Consider the following 26402-nt stretch of genomic DNA (forward strand, 5'->3'; position numbering starts at 1 on the left):
TTATCGTACTTGATTCAGTATCTTTAGGTTTTTGTTTTGATCTCAGTTTAACTTTTATATTTATTTACAAGATGTGACTTAAGAAAAAACATAATACTTGCATGCACATGTCCCAGTTTCTTTCCATTTTTTTTATTTTTACTAAATTAAATTCAGGAAATCAATCAATTTCAACGAAATTTTCAGTATTTATTAATTAACAGTAACAGAATATGATGATTCTTTCAAAATTTAAGATAAAAGAAATTAATATTTTCGCTATTAAATAGCATTTGAACACAGTTTCTATCTTTACTTATTGTTGTACTACAAAGGCTCAGTTTTGAGATATTCTAACCTTTGACTAGAAAAATGCTTGCGTTGTGTTCAAATTCTGTAGCAAAGACAATTCTTTTCCCTTGTTAGCTAAAACAACTAGAAACGTCGTCGACGGGTACAACTTCCACTTTGAGTATTTACATAACACACCCCGACTGCTTATTTGCAAAAAGTGGCATGTTTCGTCATGAATAGTCAGATTTAAATATTGATTTCTTCGAATGTACGAATTACAACAAAAATATTTAAATACCATTTTAAAGTAAATTTTATTGTGAATCCAGTTGTATAAAAGTTTTATTTTGATGGAGGTAGGAGAAATGTACTTATTACTGATTTAAAGAATATGAATGCCAAAATAAGTAGCAGTGTGCTTGTCCAGCGCTGAACGTTATGGTGGCTGGTATTTCTAATAGAATAAAGGAAAATAAAATAATAAAGGATAAAAAATGTTACAATATATTTTTAACTCTAAATGGTGTATGATCCCGCACAGTCGGGAGATTCTATTTATAAACGATGCTGCTGGGGACTGACGAATCAAATTAATTCATGTTCTGCTACTAACCAACCAGAAACCAGAATTGCTCCATAAAAATTAAACCTTTTCTGTAGCAACTTTGCATATGTTTTCTTTGTGTCAACACGGGAAGAATCTTTTGTTCTGTGGCTTCCAACTCAAGAACTGTCTACTGAGAACCAGTCACCTCCAGGACTTGTGTAGAACAACTAACCATTGGAAACTGTTCTGAAACTAAACAGAGGTTATGGGCCCAGCACGCTTCCACAATATATGTAAAAAAAAAGCAAAAGAAAACAAAATTAAAAAATAACTACCAGTAAAGATATTGTATGTCGGCATTTTCGTTTCTGATGCTATTTTGTTTACTGATAAGAATTTGCAAATATTGAATCAAAACTTACTTTATTGTCGCTGACCTCGAGATGGTTCAAGAGCGGTAAATTTCCAAAATTTTCTGGCAGACGTTGAAGACAATTTCTTGATAATAAACAAAGTTCCAAAGACGGAAGTTTGCAGAAGGAATCTGGTAAGGTCTCCAGACAATTCTGAACTGAAGAAAGAAAGAATAAACATTATAAGATGATCAGCGAAAACTATATATATATGGTGCTTATTAAGATTGGAACTTAGGACAGCAATTAAAGGTAAAGAAAATACAAAAAAGTCTGTATATCATGGAACGAAGATGAAATATTCCAAAAATCGTGTAATTTTATCAAGTAGATTTTTTTTTTTATTCAAAAAATTAAATTTTACTGTGTCAATAAGGGGGGGAAAAAAGTAGCAGCAATAGTAAAATCAAGGGCAGACAACTGATTTTTATTTCATTTTTTGGGGGGGTGTAATGCTGGAAAGACAACAGAAATGTAAAATTTAAAACCAAATAATTTATTAACATATGTATTTTTTTAAATTTAATTTTTTTAGATAGTAAAATTTTCAAATTATGAAAACATTTTTTTAGAAAAATTATCAGTGCTTCTACATTATCAGAACAAGATTTTGTAGCCAATAAATGGATTTTTCAGATAAAAAACAATGGTTTCAACTGATTTTTTTGTCAATTCTAATAAGTTACAATTGTAGTTTCGAAATTATGCAGTCGAAATTACCTGAATATTACTGATTTATTAAAAAAAATCACTTTGATCGTATTAGCAGGTGAAAAATTGCCGCCATATTTGTTTAATTTGAACGGAAAATTACCTCTCTGTTGAACACTCCGGTGTTTTATGATCGTTTTCATCAAATTCTATTTTTTTGATTTTCTTTAATAAAAAATTTTCTACCTTATCACTTTTTGGATATAATCATCTTAAAAATACGAAGATATCATTGTTTTCATGTGAAATTCAGTTTTATGATTTCCGAAAATCTCGTCCGAATTCTGTAAAAGCGTCAAATTATCTTATCGGTAAAAAAATGGCACATTTATTTTCGACAAAAAAAAACCCCAAAAAAACAAACTACTTGATCACTCTATAACAAAAAGAGGAAATAAGTTGATCAGCAGAACAAAGGGAGGAAGTTGTTCACTAAGGTACACAAAAAGCAGCTGAAATAGGATTGTTAATCAAAGTGTGGTAGGTAACTGGGGGAAAAGATCCGATATATATATATAACATTGCTATATTTAAAATAAATATGCATTAGATACGTTTGAAGCCAAAACAGCGCATTATTACAAAATAAACAGATATTTATTTTGTTTGAAATTTATATTAAAATTTATATTAAAATTTATATTAAAATTTATAAATATATTTTGAAGATATACTTCATCTTCAGTATGTCTTTCTTTTCTTTTTTTTGCCATGTTGTTGTTGGAGCATAGAAGCAGTAGAAGTCCGTTTGTTGTTTCTGCAGTAATCTTTTCAAATGTTGGAACGGTGCGTTGGTCACGCAGAATTCACGTTAGGGTTCGTGTTCCTTGAATAGAAACCGCTGGTTGAGTTTGAATCAAATAAATACTAACGATTACTACGATACTATCCCATTGATTACTGTACATGCAATAACCCTTATCCCCGAGTGGTTTCCGGACCTTGATAAGTGGTGACTTCCATGTAAAAAAAAAACAAAAACAAAAAAACATCTTCCTCGATGACAACAACCTCTTCATCAAATCATCAACAAACCTGAGTTTTTATACCTTAATCACACTGCGTGTGATGTTCCTATTTACTTGTCTCCCCACAAGACCAGAGTTAGACACAAGATCAGTTTTTAATGTGGGGAAAATCCAGCTCCCCAAAAAGTGACAGTCTGGATAGGAACAAAAATAAAAATTGTCCAGTCATGGAGAATTTCTCCTCCACTAACCAAGAACAGAAAAGGTGAAATGTAGCATCAGAACAGATACTACACTGTGATCTTGGCCCGCTGTGAGGTTTCAAAACAACGTATTTCATATGTATTTATATATTGAAGATTTTAACTCCCAAATACTTAGTAATTTTATCTTAAGATTTTTTCTAAAAACATACAAAAACAATGATGACGTCTTTGTCATAACAAATTTTAATGGTTAGCTCCCAAATATTTGCGTTTTTTTTTTTATTGAACGATATGAAACAAAATTTATTTTTTGCCAACATTTTAGTAATTTTTTTTTATTGGAACAAATTATCAGAACGTGTACTTGATTACTTGGAAGCTAAGCTCTTCAATACATAAATATATATGCAATGTATCTGTACTTCGCTAGGGTTCATTCATTTTATCCACGGGTGCCAGTGCTCACTATTATACTGGGCTGGCACTGGCTCCCACTAACAACCGTAGTTTAATTGATTTTTTTTGTACAAGTGAGGTGGGGGGGGGGCATACTTCCAGTGTGCAACACTGGTATATGGGTCCTGCTAGTTTTTTATACTAGTGAATCACTGTACTTGCCTTTTCAGCAATCACGAATGTAAAAGACAATGATACAGTCAGAAGAGAAAAAGGCCATGGATACAGCATTGTGAGGGTTGGTGATTTTGCAGAGAGGAGGTACACAAGTTGAACAGTTACTTTTTCAGATTAAAAAAAAAATAAAACAATTTGGCTTGGTTTTCCTAAACAACTCTAATTAGTTTCAATTTGAAAATTCAAAATTAAGAGAAAGACACTGTGTGTGCATGTGGAAGGGAAGGAGATAGGAAGTCATTCTTTGATGAGACAATAGTCGTCTAACTTCCCTTCTTCCTTCATGAATCATTTAATGTCTTAACCTTCATGGCAAAATTCACAGAGAGAACTGTCATAAGACGGGGAAATGAAAGGGAGAGAGATAGACAGAGAGAGAGAGAGAGAGAGAGAGAGAGAGAGAGAGAGAGAGAGAGAGAAAGGAAACGTGGAAGGAAGCTAAAGCAATGGAGAGGAAGAAATGAATAAAATCCAATCTAATAGCAGAACAAAGAGAAAAAAATAAAATGCAGCCAAATAGTGATGATAAAATAAGGAGGTAAGGTTCTAACAATTTGTCAAAAATAAATCTTTTCTTATTTGAAAAAGAAAAAAAAAAAACAGAACTCACATCCATAGGTGGCTCTAATACTTAAAGTGAAGTAATAATCAATTACTTTTTGCAAATTAAAAAAAAAAAAAAAAAAAAAAAAAAAAGAGCAGAATTCTATTAACAAGTGGACTCACATCCCAGCATTATACAACATGTCATTAAATGCCATAAAAATTGGTGCAAACCTGATTTTGTGCAGCATGTAGTGTCTGATTACATGCTAAAGGAATGAGGAAAAAAAAATGACTACTGCTTTTATTCATACTAGCAGGACTTGTGGAAATTCCACAAGGGACTCATTCATATATAATATACTGATGTTGGCATTCTGTAGATGTTCAGTGTAAATAGAGACACTGATATTATTGTAGCTCTTTTGTTAAAACTGCAAAAGTATTTATCGAAGCTAGCAGGGACGCCTGGTCGTAAAGTATGCTTAAATATGATATTTTAATTCTTGCAGATTTCGTATATGTTATTATAGAGTTAATGTTCTATCGATTTTTATATATTATAAAGTTGCGATTTCAAAAATAAAAAAATATGTCCATATGACTTGGGTGCATTAGCTTGAATCAAAACCGAAACTGAAACCAAAACTTATGAAATATATATATAACTTGAGTTCCTTCAGCTATAATTGAAACTGGAACCAAAACTTATGAAGAATTCTTGATAAAAATTATTTATAAAAAAAATAGATTACTGGAGTGCTATCAGCTTTAATCAAAATCGAAACCAAAACCTATGAAGAATTCTTTGTAAAATTATTTATTACAACAAATGGAGGTCTAGCGTTATAATCAGGATTTGGTTCTGGGGTTCGGGAAGGAGTGAGTCACTCTCTCGACAATAGCACGTTTCTGCCCTCTTCTTTTCCAATCGACCACACCTGGCCTCTCGCCATCAATGTCACACCGCACAATCCAAATGCCAGCAATACAAAATTCTTTTCAAGAGAAGATGTTCACGACTCTTTTCTCTCTGCTGCCCCAGGGAATTTTTCCCAGCTTTTATATCATCCTATCTAGAAAAAAAAGGAAGAGACAGGAAAAAAAATAGCTTCTCCCATCATGCTCTGCCTTCCCAAGATGCCCTTCGCGTATATAAATGCGGTGGCCATCCTTTCCTTCTTCTTTCCCAAAGAGTGATGCAGATACGCCCGGTACGTTTCTTTTTTTTCTTTTTTTTTTTTTCTTCTTTTCTAACCATATACCCCACAGGAAGTCGATAACAAATGACAGTCACTCGGATGTAAGCTTGACACACAAAATAAATAACACACATGCTATCCTATTTATATATAGATGCTGGCAAACTCCTGCAGTAAGATATCACCTCATATAAAAATGAGATGCTGCCAGTTTGGCTAAAAAACATATTTTTCAGAGATTGCGGGGATTTGGGAGTAGTAGTGTGTCGTATTTTGGAGTATCAAGCATCGATAACAGCATGTCAGATTTGGAGTTGGGAGCTTTGACAGCAGTGTGTCAAATTTAACCCAGAAGTTGTTAGTTGGAAGGGTAGAATAGTTAACAATCCATTTGGGAAAGTACAGAATAGTTAACAATTGATTATTTAACCACACAGTAAGCTAAAAAGTCAATCTTTTCTTATTTTAAAAAAAAAAAAATGCGGATTTTGATAAAAAAAAACAAACAAACAGAACATCCATAGTTGGCTCTAATGCTTAGAGTGGAAATCAACTACTTTGCCCGAATTTAACAAAAAGAGCAGAATTCTATTAAAAATATTTTGGAGTAGTAAGCTTTGACAGCAGTATGTTGGAATGGATTTTGAGAAGCTTTGACAGTAGTGTGTGATTTGGCAGGAATTGTTTTTTTTTCTTAAAAAAAAAAAAAAGCAGACCTCAACCAAACAAGGCCGATAGCCATTAGTTGCGTGCTCTCATGTAATGAATGAATGCGTGAATGTAGGATTGACATGAAATTCTTAAAGATAAAGTAAAATGACCGAAAAATGGGTTGAAATGTCTTAAATAAATAAAAAGTAAATGACTTAGAATGACTTTAATGAACTTAAGGATGAATTGAATGACCTTAAGAATGACTTGAATGCTTAAAAAATAATTGGAATCCTTCAAAAACAACTAGAATGATCTGGAGAATGATTTGAATGGCTTTGAGACTGACTTGTTGTAAAGTGGGTGATCATTTTACATTAAATTAATACAGAAAAGTAATCCCCCACTTTATATCACAAAGTTACAAACATAAGTACAGCATCTCGGCCAAAAGGCGAAGAAAAGCTTGAAAAGCTAAGAACAGCATCTATTAACAACAGACTTTTGATCTTAACCAAAAAGACCAAGCACAAAAGAGTTACAGACCGACCTACAGAGTGACTTATAGAGTCGCTTGCATGCGACTAAAAACTGAAAAACCCAACATTCACAAAAGGTTCTAATGATTTGATAGGAAATCTGCTTTTTCTGGATTAAAAAAAACCCCCAAAAAACAGAATTCCACTAAAAAGTAAGCAAACTCCTATATCTCTACAAAGTCACAATTCACTCATACATGTTATATCTGAGTTATTGCATTCATCACTTACTCTTCAACAGGGTCCAAAAAAAGAGTTTCACATCTAATAGGTTCCACACTGTGAGCCAAGCTCCAACCTCCGTCCCATCACTGTACACTTTTAAAACATTGATTTTTTACTTCATCTTTGTTAACATGTATATAGATGACATTGAGTAACAGTTAATATTTCTAGTCATGAGACTTGATTTTGCTTTCTTATTTTTCAATTGGTTCACAGTAATCATGGTTATTATTGCAAGAACAGGCAGACGTCAATGTTAGCCGTGATCGTCTAGAGGTTAGGACCCCAGCAATGTTGCATCCCTGTTCCTGTTTTACAAGTACTTTAATGAAACATGCTGTGATGAACTCATAGCACTTCTTACCCCTCGACGTATGTAACTTGACTAGTCTGACAAACAGCAAAATCTTACCTCTACACTTTTTTGATCCCTAGATACCACTTTAATAGCTTCTTCCCTCAGACTGTAAGAATTTAGAATTCCCTCCCTGTTTCCTACTTCCCTGACTGTATTAACATGCAGAAATTTATATGTAATACAAATAGACATCTTGCTGCTCAACTCCCCACTAGACACAATCCAAAATAATAGCCCCATTTGCATCTAAATGGTAACATGCCTTGTTTGGGGTTTAATAAAAAAAAAAAAAAAAAGAAAGAATTTCAATCTCTACATCCATTAACTTACCAAGGTTAATCATTCTCAGATTAACAAGATCACTGAAATTATTCGGGAGACTTTTCAGCTGGTTTCCATCGAGACTTAGCAAAGTAACTTTCCTCAACTGACAAAACGTGTGCGGTAGCGACGTGAGGAAGTTTCCAGTAGCCCACGGTCTTTTCTGGTTTTCAAATGGATTCCGACCCAGGTTCAAGCAGGACAATTCCGAAAGGCCGTCAAAACTATCGGCCAGCTTGCACAGCTTGTTTTCACTGAGATCAAGCATTTGCAGATTCGAAGCCGTCTTTCCGAAGGTCTTAAATTCCGACCAGGCAGAGATCTGGTTCTCTCCAAGGTGGAGCTCTTGAAGGTTCTTAGCCCGACTCAACCAAGAAGGCAAAGATCTGAGCTGATTCTTTTGCGCGTAAATCCGTTTTATTGTCTCGGCTGATTTGAATACGTCCGGCAAAGTTAGTAACATGTTGTTGGACACGTCGAGCGTGTTCAATTGTTCCAATTCGGAAATACCATTCGGCAGGGATTTTAACACATTATCATTGACGCTAAGCAAAGATAACGATTTCAAGTTTTTGAGGCTCTCGGGAAGACACTCGAGACAATTGTACTCCGCCATTAAGGAATCTAATCGTGTCAACCCTCCGATTGATTCTGGCAACTTTTTTAGTTTGTTTTGCCGCACATTTATAATTTTCAGGTTAACGAGACAACCTAGTTCATAGGGCAGCACTGATAAATTACAATCAACAAGTTTTAAAACTGTCACTCTGTCACGGATAAAGGTATCCTCCAAGTTTCCTAAACTATGCCGTAATAAATGAAGTAGTTCCTCAACTGATTCGACCACAACTTCTTCACATTGTCTGAAGCCGTTACTTCGGGTACTACAAGACTTAAGGTTGGAACTTGGATAGTTACAGTCCTGGCTATCAATACCATCAATATGCAGTTCAGAAATCCCTTCCTGGATCGTATTTGATGTTAAATCTGTAACGTCATCTTCTGGAGTTGATCTTGAGGCGCCTTTTGACGCCTTGTGTCGAGGTTTTCTACTAAGGGGTTCTGAATCCTTAGGATTTTTCTTTTTCCCATTGGTCAGACCTTTTTTGGAATGCGATGAACGTACTCGCTTTTTCTTCACCCGGTTTGTCAGTGAATCTTTATCATCTGAATCCCGATTGGTTGTTTCATTCATGATTGATATTCACAGGAATTTCCTGAAAAATACAAAAAGTATGAAAATGATTTAAAAACGCAGTTACCTCCCCTTTGCTTTCTTGCTCTTCAAACCATATTTAGGTTCTTACCCAGAATTCCCCCTACATAAAAACACTAACTATATACAATGTGGCGCTGTTTTACAGTTTGTCACTGTGCAAAGGGAGACAACTCTCGTTTACTAAAAGATTTGTTCATTTTTTCATCTCATAATTTAGGACGCTCAATGATTTTTTTATTAAATTGCAAAAGGAAGCTGCGACGATTTTTTTTTAATAACAAGGTTGATAACATTAATAATTATAAAATGTACTCTTTACACGACTATTAAAAAAATAGTTTTGCTTTCATATCATAATTTACGACGGTTTATTTTTAAATGTTTTCATCTAATGCAAATATTGTTTGTTCATTCCTTTGACCATCGTAAATTATATGAAAACAAAACGATTCTCCTAATAGTCGCGTAATGACTACATTTTGTATTATTAATGTTAAAAAAAAAAATCGTTGCAGCATTCTTTTTTTAATGTTTTGATTGAGTAAAAAAAAAATATTGCGTTCTAAATTATGAGATAAAAAATGAACGGATCTTTTAGTAAACGAGAGTTGTCTTCCCTTTACACAGTGACAAATTGTAAAACAGCGGCTATAATGTAATATGCAAAAGAGGCTACTTCTTAAATGTGGATTTCCATCTGAATAAATAGTTTAGATAGAAATCCTTCTGGAACGAAAATGTGTAAACGTCTGTTTTCTAGTATAAAAGTTTATTTGTGAAACAGTGTACCTTTGAGATGAAGAATTTGTTCATAAATAAACTAGCAGGGAGACCCGACGTTGCCCGGGATCGAATGATGATCAACAAATATTTCACACTCCTATATTTTTATTGTCATCGAAATCTGTGAAATCGCCCGGGAGGAAGCTTCACATGCCTCCATGCAGTAACTTAGTCCAAAATATATGTTATTCCACATCGCACTCTAGAGAATCTACTGTTTCTTTTATAAAGTTATTTTATATAAACTTCTTTCCAGATAATGAAAAAAAGAACATTAAGAAATTTGCGAGCGAGTTTTGAACCTACAGACCATGTCATGAAAAAAAAAAAAAAAAAAAAAAAAAAAAAAAACATTATCAACTTACCCAGAATAGTATTTTTACAGTCAATTTTTCTATCATTGTTGCTAACTGATGATATGGAAAAAATGGATTTACCGATGATAGATAAATTAAAATAACGGTTTCGATTATCAGTTATCAGAGGTATTCTGAGACAAAACTTAACTAAGATCACTCCTAAAATTCTGTAAATTTTAAAGAAAATCTGTTCAGCCATTTCGGAGTCTATAAGGAATGAACTCACACACAAAGTTGCATTTATATATATATATATATATATATATATATATATATATATATATATTTTTACATAGGCGTCACCACTTATCAAGGCCGATAGGTCACTCAAGGATAAGGGTTAATATAACTGTAGAGATATACAAATTACTCATCACAAAGGATTCCAATAATAAAAACACAATAAAAACACAATAAAAACAATAATAAAAACACTAATAAAAACACTAATAAAAACACAATAAAAACAATAATAAAAACAATAATAAAAACAATAATAAAAACAACAATAAAAACAATAATAAAAACAATAATAAAAACACAATAAAAACATAATATATAATGCCATTCAGTACGGACCCGACGATGGAAGACCAGATAAGAATGAAAAAACTTGGATTTATAAAATCAAAAAATCCAACCGTGATCACCTCCTTTTATGGCCCATGGATAGAGGTGTTGAATCTCTATGGTTCCAGATGATTATTGTCTGAAGATAGCGGTTTCAATCCTACCCAAAGCAGGCCAGAGGTTTAGTTGGCCAAAATATGATAGGACAACAACAACAACAACTATGGAAGGCAGTAATTACGGAGGATACAGTAAAGCAATTCAGCATTCCTATCCCATCGTAGTTAAGTACATGACGAAGACAAGAGGATTAGTTGTCCGAAACGTCATAAAACAACAACTATGAAAGATGAGGATAACAGACAGGATAAATAAAAAAGTGTACCTTTTGTACATATTAATCAACCTTTCACCCGAAAGTACTTCCTTTAAACTCCTTGGCCTAACGTTTACAGGGAACATGAACTGGAATAGATACATTGAGAGCATTGCCAAGGCTGCTGCGAAGAAGGTGGGCTCTCTCTACCGTGCTAGAAAGCTACTTACGCCTGAAAGTATCCTGTACCTGTATAAGGTCACCATTTGACCATGTATGGAGTACTGTTGTCATATTTGGGCTGGTGCATCTGCTACTTGTCTCTCACTCCTGGACAGGGTTCAAAAGAGAGTCGTCAACCTGATAGGTCCTGAATTGTCATCTAAGCTACAGCCTCTGTCTCATCGATGAAATGTTGCATCCTTCTGCCTGTTCTACAAGTACTTTAATGGTGAATGCTCTGACGAACTACAAGCACTTGTACCCCCTCGACGTGAATACCTCCGACAAACCCGACAAGCAGCTAAATCCCACCCCTTCACAGTAGAAATCCTTAGGTATAAGAAAGCATTCTACTACAGTAGCTTCCGGGATTCTGTTTTCCCAACTGTACTGACATGCAGAAGTTCAAGTGTAATGTGAACAGACATCTTGCTACTAGTCTCCTTTCATAATACCCCTGCAACTTATGTCCCCGATAGTAGACCCTACTTCAAAGTGGCACTGTGCCTTGTTTGGGATGAATATTGAATAAAAAAAAAAAAAAAAATTGTGAACAAACAGAAATATGAATTTATTATAATAGATAAGAATAATAATACAAAAAAAATCAGCAGGATGTACAGTACCACGATGAAATGAAAAGATCATATTCCAAAAATCATATAAATTGATCAAGTAGAAAATCATTTTTAAGCGGTTAATTAGAAATTCATAGACATTACAAAAATCTCGCAAGGTTGTAATTGAGTTATCTCCCTTGTTCATGTTTTCAAAATGGCAGACAAGACAGCCGCTCTTCCGTTACGCATAAAATTTGATTTTTAAAAAAAAAATAAAACTAATTGATCAATTTATATGATTTTTAGAATGTAATAAAAATGGTGGGATCATTCCACTGCTCCAGTAGATATCTAATTGCTGACGCAATTCTCTAACTGTATAAGAGTCAAGTATGTCCAAAAATGGATTACTGCTGACACACCTGGGCAGGAGTTGCTAGAAGCACCTTATCCTGCCTTGGAAGAGTTCAAAATAGACTTTGTAGCTTAGTGGGAGATGCCTTTTTCTCTTACCTGCAACCTCTTTCCCACAGAAGAGATGTTGCGAGCCTGTCTCTGCTTTATCGTTATTTTCGTGGCAAGTGCTCGGCTGAGCTCCAATCTATGGTCTCCTCTTGCCTGACTTTTTACGAAAATATACTCGTCTAGCTGAAACCATTATCGATAATTTCTCCCACTCTTTATCTGTACCTAAACCTAAACGTAGAGTCCATGAACAAAGCTTCTTTCTTAGAACTGCACACCAGTGGAATTCTCTTCCATTTCCTTGCTTTCCAGCTGACTACAATTTGGTCATCTTCAAGTCCAATGTAAACAAGTTCTTGATGAGCCGTTCCCCTTAAGTAATCCAATTTACCAAGTTCGCACTACTAACGATTACTACGATATTGTCCCATTGACAACTGTACACTCATTAACCCTTATCCTTGAGTGGCCACCATTTTTATTGCTTTTTAGAGTCATGTAAATTGATCAAGTAGTTTCATTTTTAAATAATCAAATTTTATGAGCTACAATAATATCAGAGCGTCTCCATTTACGCTGAACATCTTCAGAATACCAACATCAATATATTACATATGAATGAGTCCCACTAATCCCTGAGTGGCTTCCGGGCCTTGATAAGTGGTGATCACTGTGTAAAAAAAAAAAAAAAGAAAAAAAAAAATTATTTTTCATAGAACAACTACAAAAAAATTGGTGACTGTTTATCCATAAACTGCTTCAGACATACTTGGACGAAATATTAAACTTGAAAATGAATTTTTGCTAATAATTTTTCAGTAATATATTGAGGACATTGCAAAGGCTGCTGCCAAGAAGGTAGGTTCTCTCTTTCGTGCTAGAAAACTACTCACACCTGAGAGTATCCTGTACCTCTACAAGGCCACCATTCGCCCATGCATGGAGTATTGTTGCCACATCTGGACTGGTGCATCTACTCTTAGTCTCTCTCTTGGATAGGGTCCGAAAAAGAATTTTCAATCTAATAGGTCCCACTATGTCAACTAAGCTCCAACCCCTGTCCCATCACCAGTGTTGCATCTCTCTGCCTGTTTTACAAATATTTTAATGGAATGTGCTCTGATGAACTTGTTGCACGTGTGTCCCCTTGATGTACATATACCCAACAAACCTGCTAAGAAACAAAATCACACCCCTTCACTGTTGAGTTCCCTAAGTGTCAGAAAACTTTCTATTCTAATAGCTTCTTCCCTCGAACAACTAAACTTTGGAATTCCCTTCCTGTTACTTGCTTCCCTGATTGTACTGATATGCAGAAGTTTAAATGTAACGTAAACCAACATCTTGTTAATTTTTCCTAGGCATGGTTCGAATTAGTAGCCCCTTACATCCACGTGACGATATACCTTGTTAGGGGTGAATGCGAGTAAAAAAAAAGGTAAGGATTGATAATTCGGATATTCGGACGACTGTTTTTATCTTGGATACCATTTTATTTACCTTCTCTCTCATAGGTTAGACACAAGGTCATGTGCGAGTTTGATGAAAGTGTTTCTGTGGAACAAACTAAATTTGAACGTGGAAAACCCAGGTATTCAGTCTTTTGCGTTAGTTACTCAGGAAGGCAGTAATTGCTGAGAATGCAGTTAGGAGATTTGGAGTTCCTATCCTGTTGTAGTTATCACCTGACGAAGGCCAGAGGAATACTTAGCCGAAACGTCGTGAATCTCCAAAAAAAATATTTTAAACAAATATTTTTAATCAAATATTTATTTATTGAAATAAAAAAATTCAATAGTGTAAAAGATCTTAAAAAAATCCTAGTTTTATTTAAAAGAAAATATATACGAAATTAAATCAACCAGAATATGTTTCAATTTCTTTGTAGTAAACCATTTAAATTCTTGTTGGTTATATTGAACTTTTTAGCTTTATAATGACTGCCAAATTTTGCGATTATTTTCATTTCACATTGCAATCGGTGAATGGAGCAATACAATGTATTATCTTACATTTACTTGGCCTTTTGGTCAAGATCAAAGTGTAGTATCTGTTCTTCAGATTGCTGCACTTCTATTTCTTGTTCTCTTTCGGTGGAGGAGAAATCCTTCACAATTGAGACAATTTTTTATTTTTGTACCTTTTCTCCTCATTGCAATAAGATGAAACGAATCGCAAACATTTGGCAGCCACTGAAGAGCTAAAAAATTTGGTGGGATTGAACGAGCTTTCCGCCCTGCCGTAAAATTAATTCTTTTTCAGGTTTTTTTTTTTTTGGGTACTTGTACAGTTGAATGAAGACATCAAAAAAAAAAAAAAAAAAAAAAAATGAAAATATCGATAAAAGATTATATTGTACGTATCGGTTTTGGACTGAAGATATCCAAAAAAAATTTCACTTAATTTGATCGAATAGTCTTTTGTTTTTGTTTTTTTTTACAGCGGAAAAACATGTTTTTATGACAGCACGTTGAAGGTAGCCATCTTTGAATCTTTTGAACACGCCATGAGGAGATAACTCAGTTTAAAGCGCCAACACTCCCTCCCCATCTTTAATACTAACTTTTCTTCCTAAAAATCGAACGTTTTGCTCGGTATCATAAAAAAAAAAAACAACAACACTTGATCAAATTAAGTGAAATTTTTTTTTCAGAGAACTTCATTCCATAACGGATACATATAATATACATTTTTTTTTCTCGATATTTTCATTTTTTAAATGGCTGTACAAGTACCGAAATTTGTTTTACAAAGTGTATTTAATGACTTAATGTGGGGGATCACTTTTCAATTATAACGTTCTATTAAATTGATAGCTGACTTCTTTAATAAATTATTTCAGTTTGAATTATTACAATTTCATTTTATACCACAGTGGACACGTGGCATCTAAAGAAGGAGAGGTGTACTACTGATGGACTGCAAAGTGGGGTCTCAATTTAATAGAACGTTCTAACTGAAAAGTGATCACTCATGTTAAAAGTCATTAAATAAACTTTGTAAAATATTTTCCATGCTAATATGAAAGTTAAGTCTGTTGTCGACGATGGAAGCGCAGAAAAAAAAAAAAAAAAAAAAAAAAACGTAAAAAGGAATTAATTTTACGGCAGGGGGCAAGCTCGTTCAGGTCCAAAAAGGGAAAGCTCGTTCAGGTTCGCTAAAAGTTTAATATAAGCCTTTCTATCAGTATTTTCTTTTATTTTCGATTTTTGAACGATCATGTAAGCCATTTTGTTGTTCTAATTTAAAACTCAGCACTATTTGCGTTTCATAGTAAATAAAGGCTTTAAAATAAGTTAAAACATTAAAAAAATATTTATTCCGGTAGGTAAAAGAGTAACTTATCTTGCCTTTGGTAACATTTATTTTTTATATATTTGTTTCTTGGACACTTTTTTCAGTTTGTTGTCTATACTCATAAATACCCTGAATGGATTGGATTACTTCGAAACATTTCAAATTTGAATGGAATTTGAAAGCATTTAAACTGTAGAATTGAAAATAATAAACTGTGTTGATAATCAAAATGCTATTAAAATGTTTAGTAAAATAAAACACTCCCAGACAACGCCGATTAGGTACAATTAGTTGCAGAATAAAACAGTATAATAATTAAATTAAAATATAAAAGTGGTTTTAATATGAGGCGAGATAAATAATACACACCGATAAAACAGAATGAAAACATGTGAAAATATTTAAAAAAACAAACAAAAGAAATGAAAATAAAATAATTACCTGTGGGGAATTTTCTGCACCGTCAAAGATACTAAGATTAACGATTCTGTCAAAAATTCATATGGATAAACAACAAAATGGATTTATTTATTTTTTTAAGAAGAAAGATTTATTGGTACTAAAAAAAAAAAAACAACCCCAACTAAACAACTTAGAATTATTTTCGTAAAATATTTTTTAAAAAGAAATTTAAGGGAAAAAGTATTTATTTTCATGAAATTAATTCTGATTTTGATTTTTTAAAAATAAAATTAAAATCAATTGAATCATTATTTTTTTTTCTTTTTTCTTTTGCCAAATATTATCGACAGAAAATGTGGTTTAAAAAACGGGATTGTCTTTTCTTCTTTTTACTTCCGATTTCTGGAACCACGTGTTTTCGTATTTACTTTAGTTTTCTTGTGCAAGTCTTCAGAGGAGATAGAAATATATATATATATATAACTCTAAATATTTCCTCTAATATATTTAACGAAACCTACTTTTATTATGTAAGTTTATTTGATAATGAATAAATATAAAAAAATTCAGGAAAATATGACTATTATTTGATTTTTGCTAGATTTTTAAAACATGCGTATGTCTACGGCTTCAAAAACATTATTACATAGGAACGTTGTTTAGGGTTTGTATTACTGTACACATAGATTCGAAAAAGTTGTCAAAAAACAAATACAGAACAAATAAATGTTATCAAAGGCAAGATAAGTTACTTTTCTACCTAACTGGATATATTTTTTGTGTTTTTATTCAGTGTAACATGTTTATTCAGCTCGAAAAACATGCAATGTTTACCGATGTATTGGAAAATTCAAAATGGCAGCCGACTGTCTCTCGGAGAGGGTACGTTTGGAAAAAGGTATTATAAATAATAAACTAGACAAAATACTGTTAGAAATTCGGTCAATATATGTTACCGTGACATAAGTTGACATGTATTCGGTTGTTTTCTAACAGTATTTTGTCTAGTTTATTATTTATAATACCTTTTCCCAAACTAGGCACCGCCAAAACTGGGGGGGCAGGTCAGTACTTTTTGACGGACCGTCTTTTTAAAAATCTACCAAAAATCAGGTAATTATCCGATCAATACGAAATTTTCAGCGATTATTAGGAGAAGAATGAACTTTATAACAATGTACTTATTTCTCATAAACGATATTTATATATATATGTTTTTTTGCTTACAAACCCCCCCCTTGTTTTGAAGTGGGAACAAATATGCTTAAAATAATCATCTGAAACTGAACAAAACATATTGTGTTGTTGTAAGGGACAGAATTATAGATTAAAAAAAAAAAAAAAAAAAAAAAATTGTTTGCATACCTTATTTTGACGTCTGAATATCAGAACTTCGATTGTGTTTAATTATCCCGCTTTTGAGTTTTGAAGTGTGAAATTCGGTGAATATGTTAAGTAAAATAATTAATTTAAGTTAAGCAAAACAAAAAAAAAAATTTTTTTATATTTATACGAAAAAAGCCATTTTAAAATTTTTGATAAATAAATTAACAATTTTTTTTTAGCGAGCCGAATAATGCATGACCATTATTAAACAGAGCATGCTTTGAATAATCGATACAAAAAAAAAAACATTCGATAAATATTGTGCCCTTTGTGTTAAAAATAGCATCATTTTTTTCGATCTCGTTTGAAAACGTTTGCCGCCTTTCGACTACGGTGGACCAAACGCGCTGAAATAATTTTTTTTTATTCTGCTTTAAATTGCCCCCTCCCCCCATTTTGGGGAGCCTGGCCCCCACACACATACACATTAAAAACCAAACTCATACAAATGGTCACCCATCTGGTACTGGCCAGCCTCAGCTTAATAATACATTGAAATTTTCGTCACTGAAAAATAAGTTTTTTTGGCCTGTTTAGTCTTCCATAGTTTTCGTCTCATCGAAAGAAAACGTAAACAGAGTCGATCTGAACTCTTCGGCGACGCGAAATATCTGGTTACATATATGAATAAGTGGAATTATTTGAAATTCAGGTACTTATATTATAATATTTTTGCATATTCTCTTAGAAAATCATCCTAAATCTTAGTTAGACAATAAATGAATAAATAAATTATTTCAAAAACCCTTTTTTTTAAATATTTAAGTACGTTTTTTGTGCAAGACAAAAAATAACAATTGTTAACTTTTTGGGAAAATTTAACATTTAAAATTGAATTAAAAATAGTAGAAAAAGTTTTACATTATTCTGTTTTCTATATGATAAAATTCAGGGTTTTATCTTTCTGGAAAAAAAAAGTTACTCAGAAATAATGGATTTTAATAAATGTAATTTAGTTTTAAAAAACAACAACAACTTGATTTTGCGGCCATTTTTGGCGGTGCCTATCCCAAACGTACCCTCTCCGAGAGACAGTCGGCTGCCATTTTGAATTTTCCAATACATCGGTAAACATTGCATGTTTTTCGAGCTGAATAAACATGTTACACTGAATAAAAACACAAAAAATATATCCAGTTAGGTAGAAAAGTAACTTATCTTGCCTTTGATAACATTTATTTGTTCTATATTTGTTTTTTGACAACTTTTTCGAATCTATGTGTACAGTAATACAAACCCATTTTTTTTTTTTTTTTTTTAATATTAACAGTTTATTTGAAGCTTTTTTAAAATGGTAAACAAATTACTATGATAATATTAAATTACAAAGGGGGTTAAAACTATGGCGCGCGTTGGAGGTACCTATAACTCAAGGTTATTTTCTAATATACCCCACTCCACTCCTCCTAAAGGGACACTCTGGATTGAAATCAACATTAAAATTGTGTCAAATTAAAAGAATGCGCACGTTCACGTCTGGAAGCGCCCCCCCCCCTGTAATTTTTTTAATTTTCGTTTTTTTTTTTTCAACAGATTATTATCGAATGGTTACTAATCTACTAGATTATCACCCCCCCCATCGATTTTTAACATTTTTTATGGATGCTCTGCTCAGCACTGCTGCTCTCTGCTCCGTTTCTGATACAACGTTCTTGTAAATCGATCCCCCAATTTTGGAAGTAGCTACTTTTTTTCGGCCAAGTTTCGCGAATTTAGCCTTTTTAAACCTATTTTTTAAAGGCCAAACTTCTTTTCTTTTTTTTTTTTTTTTTTTAAACAAAAAAGACTTAATTCGCGAAATTTAGCCGAAATAAGTCGATACTTCCAAAATGGGGATCGATTTGACTAGAACGTTGTATTAGAAACGAATTGAATTTTTTTGTATTTTTAAAAATAATCTGGTAGATTAGTGACTGTGACTGTTCGATAATAATCTGCTGAAAAAAAAAAATGCAACAACGATGAAAATAAGAAAAAATACAGAGGAGGACATCGCCTCGGCGCTTCCATACGTGCGCCTTTTGGGTTCTCCCGTAAGAGACGTCTCCCTAAACTACTTCTGCTTTTTTACACTCCTGTTTCGTATTCATAGCAGCGGCCCGATATCATTTATATTATTTAATCAAAAGTTCCATTTTTTACTTGATTACTAAATTTTCAAAAGTTATTCTAGCAACACGGTACCTTTTTTTTATTTTTTTAAATTTTTTTTATTACATTTTCACCCCAAACAAGGCACATTGCCACTTTGGTGTAGGGGGCTACTGTCAGGGGAAACATCTACTGGGGCACTATGTAGGGATTAGGGCAGCGAGATGTTGGTTCACGTTGCACTTGAACTTATGCATGTCAGTACAGTTGGGGAAGCAGTGACCTGGAATGGAATTCCAAAGTCTAGCAGTTCTGGGGAAGAAACTACTGGAGTAGAAAGATCTTTTACATCTAGGGATCTCTACAGTGTGGGGGTGGGATTTTGCAGCTTGTCGGGTCTCTCGAGGGTGTTCACGTCGTGGGGGCACAAGTGCTTGCAGTTCTTCAGAGCATTCACCATTATAATACTTATAGAACAGGCAGAGGGATGCAACGTTTCGACGATGGGACAGAGGCTGAAGTTTAGATGCCAGTTTAGGGCCTATCAGATTTGCGACTCTCTTTTGAACCCTGTCAAGGAGCAAGAGACTAGTAGCCGATGCACCAGCCCAAATATGACAGCAATACTCCATACATGGGCGAATAGTGGCCTTATAGAGGTACAGGATACTTTCGGGTGTTAGAAGTTTTCTAGCACGGTAGAGAGAGCCCACCTTCCTTGCAGCAGCCCTGGCAATGCCCTCGGTGTAATTGTTCCAACTCATGTTTCCTGTGAACGTTAGGCCAAGGAGCTTGAGAGACGTACTCTCAGATAAAGAGTCGTTGGCCATTGCTATAGGTGGTAGAGAAGGTTTCTTGTAATTATTGAATGAAACCAGTTTTGTCTTGGTGGCATTGAACGTTACCATCCATTTTTGTCCCCATTCCACTACTGATTGGAGGTCATCCTCTAGTGCTCCTGCCATTACTTTAGATATATGTTCATTTGTTTTCCTGTCGTGCCTGCTATAGAGTGTGGTGTCATCAGCATATATACCCATCTCAGAGGCAATTTTGTCGGGGAGGTCATTTATGAATATCAGGAACAGCAGAGGTCCAAGGATAGATCCCTGGGGCACTCCCGTATTTATATCATATTGTTTAGATGTACGACCGTCGAGGACAACCTGGATTTTTCTCTTATCTAAGAAGGATTTAATTATGTTAAGTATTCTACCAGTGATACCGTAAGATCTAATCTTCCTGAGGAGACCCTCATGCCATACCCTGTCAAAAGCCTTAGATATATCTAGAGCTACCGCTCTGCCTTCTCCCGCTTTGTCCAGTGAATGGTATATGCGTTCAGAGATTACAGTGAGGATGTCTGCCGTGGAACGGGCTTGTCTAAATCCATATTGATGGTCGGTCAGAAGTTTAGCATCTGTAAGGTGCTGGACTAGAGCATGGTTAATTAAGGTCTCAAATATTTTGGCAAAAAGTGGGAGGAGGCTAATAGGGCGATAATTTAATGGGTCAGTTCTTTCGCCAGAATTCTTGAATACTGGTACTACAGAAGCAGTTTTCCAACAGCTCGGAAAGCAAGAAAAATTGATATCGGCCTGCTGCTACGAATTCGGAATAGCGGCATGTGAGTGTGAAAAAGCAAAGTAGTTTAGAAAAACGTCTCCTACAGGAGGACCGAGTTTTGGTTCCTATTTACTTACCTCCCCACGAGGGCAGAGTTAGACACAAAATTGGTTTTTAAAGTGGGGAAAATCCAGCTCCCCAAAAAGGGGCACTCTGGATAGGAACAAAAATTAAAATTGTCTCAGTCATGAAGGATTTCTCCTCCACTGACCGAGGACAGAAAAGGTGAAGTGTTGTATCAGAACGGATGCTACACCCTGATCTTGGCCAGAAGGCCAAACCAGAACCTGTTTAACACGAGCTCAATTTAATGGGGGGGGGGGGATATGGCGCTGCTCGGATAGAAAGGATAGAGAAAAATAATTGGCTTTTTTCAAGATCAGCATCCCTGTGTTGACAAAGGTTTTCAAAAGGCTTGCTGCGGTCTTACCGACTAGACAAAAAAAATCTTCAGTTGAACTTTTATAATTAAAAATATATTTGTGAAACGATATGTTTTAAACTTTAACTGCAACTCAACATTCACCATTAAGTTGGCAACTTTTATAAGTTTTTGGGTTTGAGGTAGACAAGTAGTTTGCTGGATATTGAGATCTTTATTATCCAATCTAATCCCTTATGTCTTCACTGGTGGCCATGTTTTATTTTCAACTGGACAAGTACTAATGCGCATGCATGTTATAAAACACTCCCTCCTCCCTAGCTTAAGAAATGTGCCGGCCATTGAAATTCATTAACAAAAAATGTTTTCATATCCAGAAAACTACTTGTCTTCCTCAAATTTGAATGTGATATTCGTTTTCAGCAGACCTGAAGTAGAATGAAGAAAAAAATGATGTTCTCATTCAATGCTACCAAGACTTAAGCTTGTTTCCTTCAACAATTACAAGAGAAACCTTCTCAACCATTAATAGCTATGTCTAAAGATACATTACCTAAAAGTACTTCTTTCAAGCTCCTCGGCTTAATGTTCACAGGGAACATGAGTTGGAACAAATACATTGAGAGCATTGCCAGGGCAGCTGTCTGAAAGTATTCTGTACCTCTACAAAGCCACCATTCACTCATGTATGGAGTATTGTTGTCACATTTGTGCTGGGGTCCTGAATATGACCTTAAACTATATCCGATGGTGAGGCCCCAGCTTGCAGGCCTTAGGGAGTGTGGAGCCACCTTTTAATTGCCATTGCTCCCAGGTCCACTCTGACCCGGAGTGGTAGTACCTGTTAGAGTCCCAACTATGGGTTAAATAGAATACGACCTAAAAAACAAATATACTATATAAAAAAATCGTTCCTCAAAATCACCAGATGCGGCATTAAATAACCTGAAAAGGGTTGATATGCCGTAAAACAAAACAACCAACCAAACCACCAATATTTGTGCTGGTGCACCTGCTACTAGTCTCTCACTCCTGGACAGGGTTCAAAAGAGAGTCGCCAACCTGATAAACTACAAGCCCTTGTACCCCATCAGCGTAAATACTCCCGATAAACAGCTAAGTCCCACTCCTACACAGTAAAGATCCCCATATGCTAGAAAGCCTTCTACTCTAAGTTTCTTCCTCAGAACTGTTAGACTCTGGAATTCCCTTCCGGGTTCCTGCTTCCCCAATCGTACTGACATGCAGAAGTTCAAGTGTAATGTGAACAGACATCTTGCTGCTCAACTCCCTACATAGTATCCTTGCAACTTATGTCCCTGATAGTAGCCCCCTACATCAAAGTGGCACTGTGGCTTGTTTGGGGTGAAAATGGAATTTAAAAAAAAAAAGTAAAAATTTACCCATGAAACAAAGTGTTACTTTTTTGGTGCTTATTCACATTAACACCTATGTTTGTATGATGTACATATCAGTCACGGGATTAAGATGAAATATTCCAAAAATCATGTAATTTGATCAAGTAGTAAAATTTGATTTTCTTGAACAAAAAAAAAACTTCAAGACAATCAAATTTTACTGTTTCGACAAGTGTGAAAAAAAAAAAAAAAAATCAAATCAAATCGGTGGATAAGGGCAGACATTCCTAATGCAAGTAGAAATTCAAAACTAATCACTGATTACTTCCTGGTCCTGGATATGACCTTGAACTATATCCGATGGTGAGGCCCCAGCTTGCGAGTTTTGGGGAATGTGGAGCCACCCTTTAATTGCCATTGCTCCCAGGTCCACTCTTACCCGGACTGGTAGTACCTGTTAGGGTCCCAACTATGGGTTGAATAGAAACCGACTTAAAAAAAAACCCAAATATACTCTATTAAGAAATTGTTCTTCAAAATCACTGGATTCGGCATTAAATAACCTGAAAAGGTTTGATATGCCGTAAAACAAAAACGACCAACCAACAACTGATTATTTCCCCTTATTTTGGTCTCTCGAGAAACATGGCATCGTTTGTCACTGATAAGTAAAAAACGGCAAACTTGTTTTTTGTAAAAATAAAATAAAAAAAAAATATGGTTGATCAATTCTTCGAATATACAATGTTCATTCCACGACAAGTAAGTACAATACAAAAGTTTTTCTTCATTTTTGGTTATCGCTATAAGTGTCAATCTGAACAAGCACCCTTTTATTTTTAATTAAACATCATAAAAAATGTGATCGGATTTTTAAAAGTATTGTTTTTTTTTTGCCCGGCTGACAGGACTGCACAGAGCATTTTGAAATCACTTGTCAACACAAAAAAATGCTGATCTTGAAGGAAGCCAGAAAATTCGGCAAATTTTTTACTTTTTTTCCATCTTAACAATCAGCTGTAAAATGACGATTTTGTTAGGTTTTCGGGTATGCTGAAAACGAATATCACATTTAAAATTTCTGCAAACAAGTAGTTTTCTGGATATTAAGCAATGTAATTCCTTATGTTATGTGAGATATTTTCCCACCTCGGTTTTGCTCTTGGCAGAGTGAAAAAAAGGTAACAGGCTCACCTTTAACATTCAACGCAAATTTTATTAAAGTAAAAGATCTAATTGCAAAAGATGTGCCATCTTTAGCTTTCTGCAGAACAGAACGGGTAACACCCATAAATGGTAATAGTTCATGTCTATCTTCGCGTTTGCAGGATTCAAGCAAGACCATCTTAAAAGACAAGATGGCCGGTGGGCAAAAATAATTTAATCTGCTGACGTCATCACGGATAGTCCCTTAACATTTGGTTGCTTGACACCGGTAGTCACCGGTAGTCACTCGTGGATATCGTAATGTCTTGAAGTCAGTGTAATATTTCTTTTTTTATTAAAATGCCTTCACGGTGCATCGTTCCAAATTGCCGAGGAAATTATCGTAAAGGACCAAAAGTGACAGTATTTTCATTTCCGAAAGATAAAGAATTATATTGCCTATGGATTAATGCAGTAAAAAGAAAAGATTTTACACCATCTCCATTCAGCAAAGTAAGTTTTAACGTGTTCCCCCCCCCTGTATTTAACACGATGTAACTACAATTTAATTCAAGATTATCATCCTAAGATTTTTACCATTCAAAAGAAGAAGCTTCAAATAAATTGCTAATATTAAAAAAAAATTTTTCACTGCATACAAAACTAATGAAAATGCGAGACAACATTTGCGTTTATATTATCGACTCTTTAAAACACGTTCTTTTGAAGAGACGATTTTTTTAAACTGTTGACACACATGTTTTAAAAATCTAGCAAAAATTAATTTTCCTGAAATTTTTCAATATTTAAAAATAAATTATGGCGGCTGATAAAATTTTAAAACTTTTTTTTTAAAGCTAGAAAGATAAAATTTAAAAATACTTATTTTTTATATATATATATATGAAACTAAACTAAAAAAAAAAAACGCGCGTTCACTCGTGGTCTTACAGTTCATTTCATTAACAAACTGAAAATATGGATATAAAAAAATGATTTTGCATGTTATTTTTGTTATGTGGTGAAATAATCTTAAATAAGAAACATGATTTTTTCTTTAGGTTGATTATTTTTTACTGTGCAATACTTCATGAATTTATTAAAGTTTTAAAAAAATGGTTAAATATGAAGAATAACTCCACCTTCGAGAATTCCTTTAAAATTACTACTTTTATAGGTTTTCGGGTGCGCTGAAAACGAAAATAACATTTAAAATTAAGACAAACGAGTATTTTCTAAGATATCTTTAAAAAAAAAAACTACTTGTTTCCTGGAATTTTAAAGGATTTTCCGAGGGTAAATAGTGGCCACAAAGTGGATGGTCAGTTTACGTTAAATTATTATAGAAAAGTGATCCCCCATTTTTTTAACTAACATTTCTTGGAAACTACTCGTTTGCCTTAATTTTAAATGTTATTTTCGTTTACAGCGACCTCAAAAATCTATAAAATTAGGAATTATACAGGAATTTTCCAAGGTGAAGTAATTCTTCATATTTACCAAAAACTGTTTGTGACTATTTTAGTCAACAACAACAAAAAAAAGTTCATTAATAATTATTTTTCTATCTTATCGTTTTTTTGTCATGTAATTTTTATAAAAGTCAAACATATGGTACGGTTTTCTTTTAAATTATTTCTTTAGGTATGTGAACTTCATTTTCGACCTGAAGACATACGGCGAGAGACTACAGCATTTGATGAAAAAACCGGAAAGTCAATCACTGCTAAATTAAAAAATCCATGTCTTAGAGATGGTGCTATTCCTAGAATACTACCAAACTGTCCCTCCGATTTATCATCATCAACCACTTTTAGAGAGTCCCCTAACGCAAAGAAAATGCGTTTAGAAAACTCTGCCCTTAAGCGTGCCTTATGTGAAAGTGTTGCTGACGAGTTAGAGTTACAAAAACGTAACACTTTCCATAGCATCGATGATTTGGAAACAAAATTGAACTTCCTAAATAAAAATCATTGGACTTTTATTAGGCAGGAAAATACCATTATGATATATCATATATACAGATGCCCATGCCCAAAGATAAAAATGTCCCTTGTAATTGAATCGGACTTGCCCGTTGCAGTATTCTGCAATGATGTTAAAATGAGTTCTATAGGAGAGTATAAGGTTCCTAAACATGTAACCGATAAAAATACTCTACAGATTTTGATGGAAAACATGAAAAAAATGGACATCGAAGAACAGCAAACCAAAACGTCAAATACAATTTCTTTATTAAAATTAATCTTGTCATTTTTGTTATTAGTACAAGATGAGTCATTCAAATATGTCAATTCAATTAAAAAATATTGTGGTTCATTTTGATTAAAAAATATTCATTTTGATTTAAAAAAAAATATTGTTCATTTTGATTAAAAAATATTAATTTTGATTTTAAAAAAATTCATTTTGATTAAAAAAAAATTCATTTTCATTTAAAAAATATTGTTCATTTTGATTTAAAAAATATTGTTCATTTTGATTTAAAAAATATTGTTCATTTTGATTAAAAAATATTCATTTTGATTAAAAAAATAGTTTAATTTTAATATTTGTTTATTGTCTTAACTCATATCAAATGTTTTGCTTGTGTTCTGCTTCAAATATTCATAATCTTACACGCATAATTT

At 33.8% G+C, this 26402-nt stretch overlaps 1 protein-coding gene across 1 annotated transcript in view; it reads right to left on the reverse strand.

Moving 5' to 3' along the window:
- The window catches only part of LOC145265546 (uncharacterized), a 41530-nt gene extending 25331 nt beyond the window's left edge, over nucleotides 1-16199 (reverse strand). The window contains exons 1-3 of the mRNA XM_080121511.1: nucleotides 15823-16199; nucleotides 7600-8807; nucleotides 1243-1391 (exon numbers count right to left, since the gene is read on the reverse strand). Coding sequence (XP_079977637.1) covers nucleotides 1243-1391; nucleotides 7600-8785 — 1335 coding nt within the window. The 5' untranslated portion in view covers nucleotides 8786-8807; nucleotides 15823-16199. The remainder of the gene's footprint in view (nucleotides 1-1242; nucleotides 1392-7599; nucleotides 8808-15822) is intronic.
- Nucleotides 16200-26402: the final 10203 nt, after the last annotated feature.

This window comes from Euprymna scolopes, chromosome 40 (genome assembly GCF_053919585.1).
Source record: "Euprymna scolopes isolate OS-2025 chromosome 40, ASM5391958v1, whole genome shotgun sequence".
NCBI lineage: Eukaryota > Metazoa > Mollusca > Cephalopoda > Sepiida > Sepiolidae > Euprymna > Euprymna scolopes.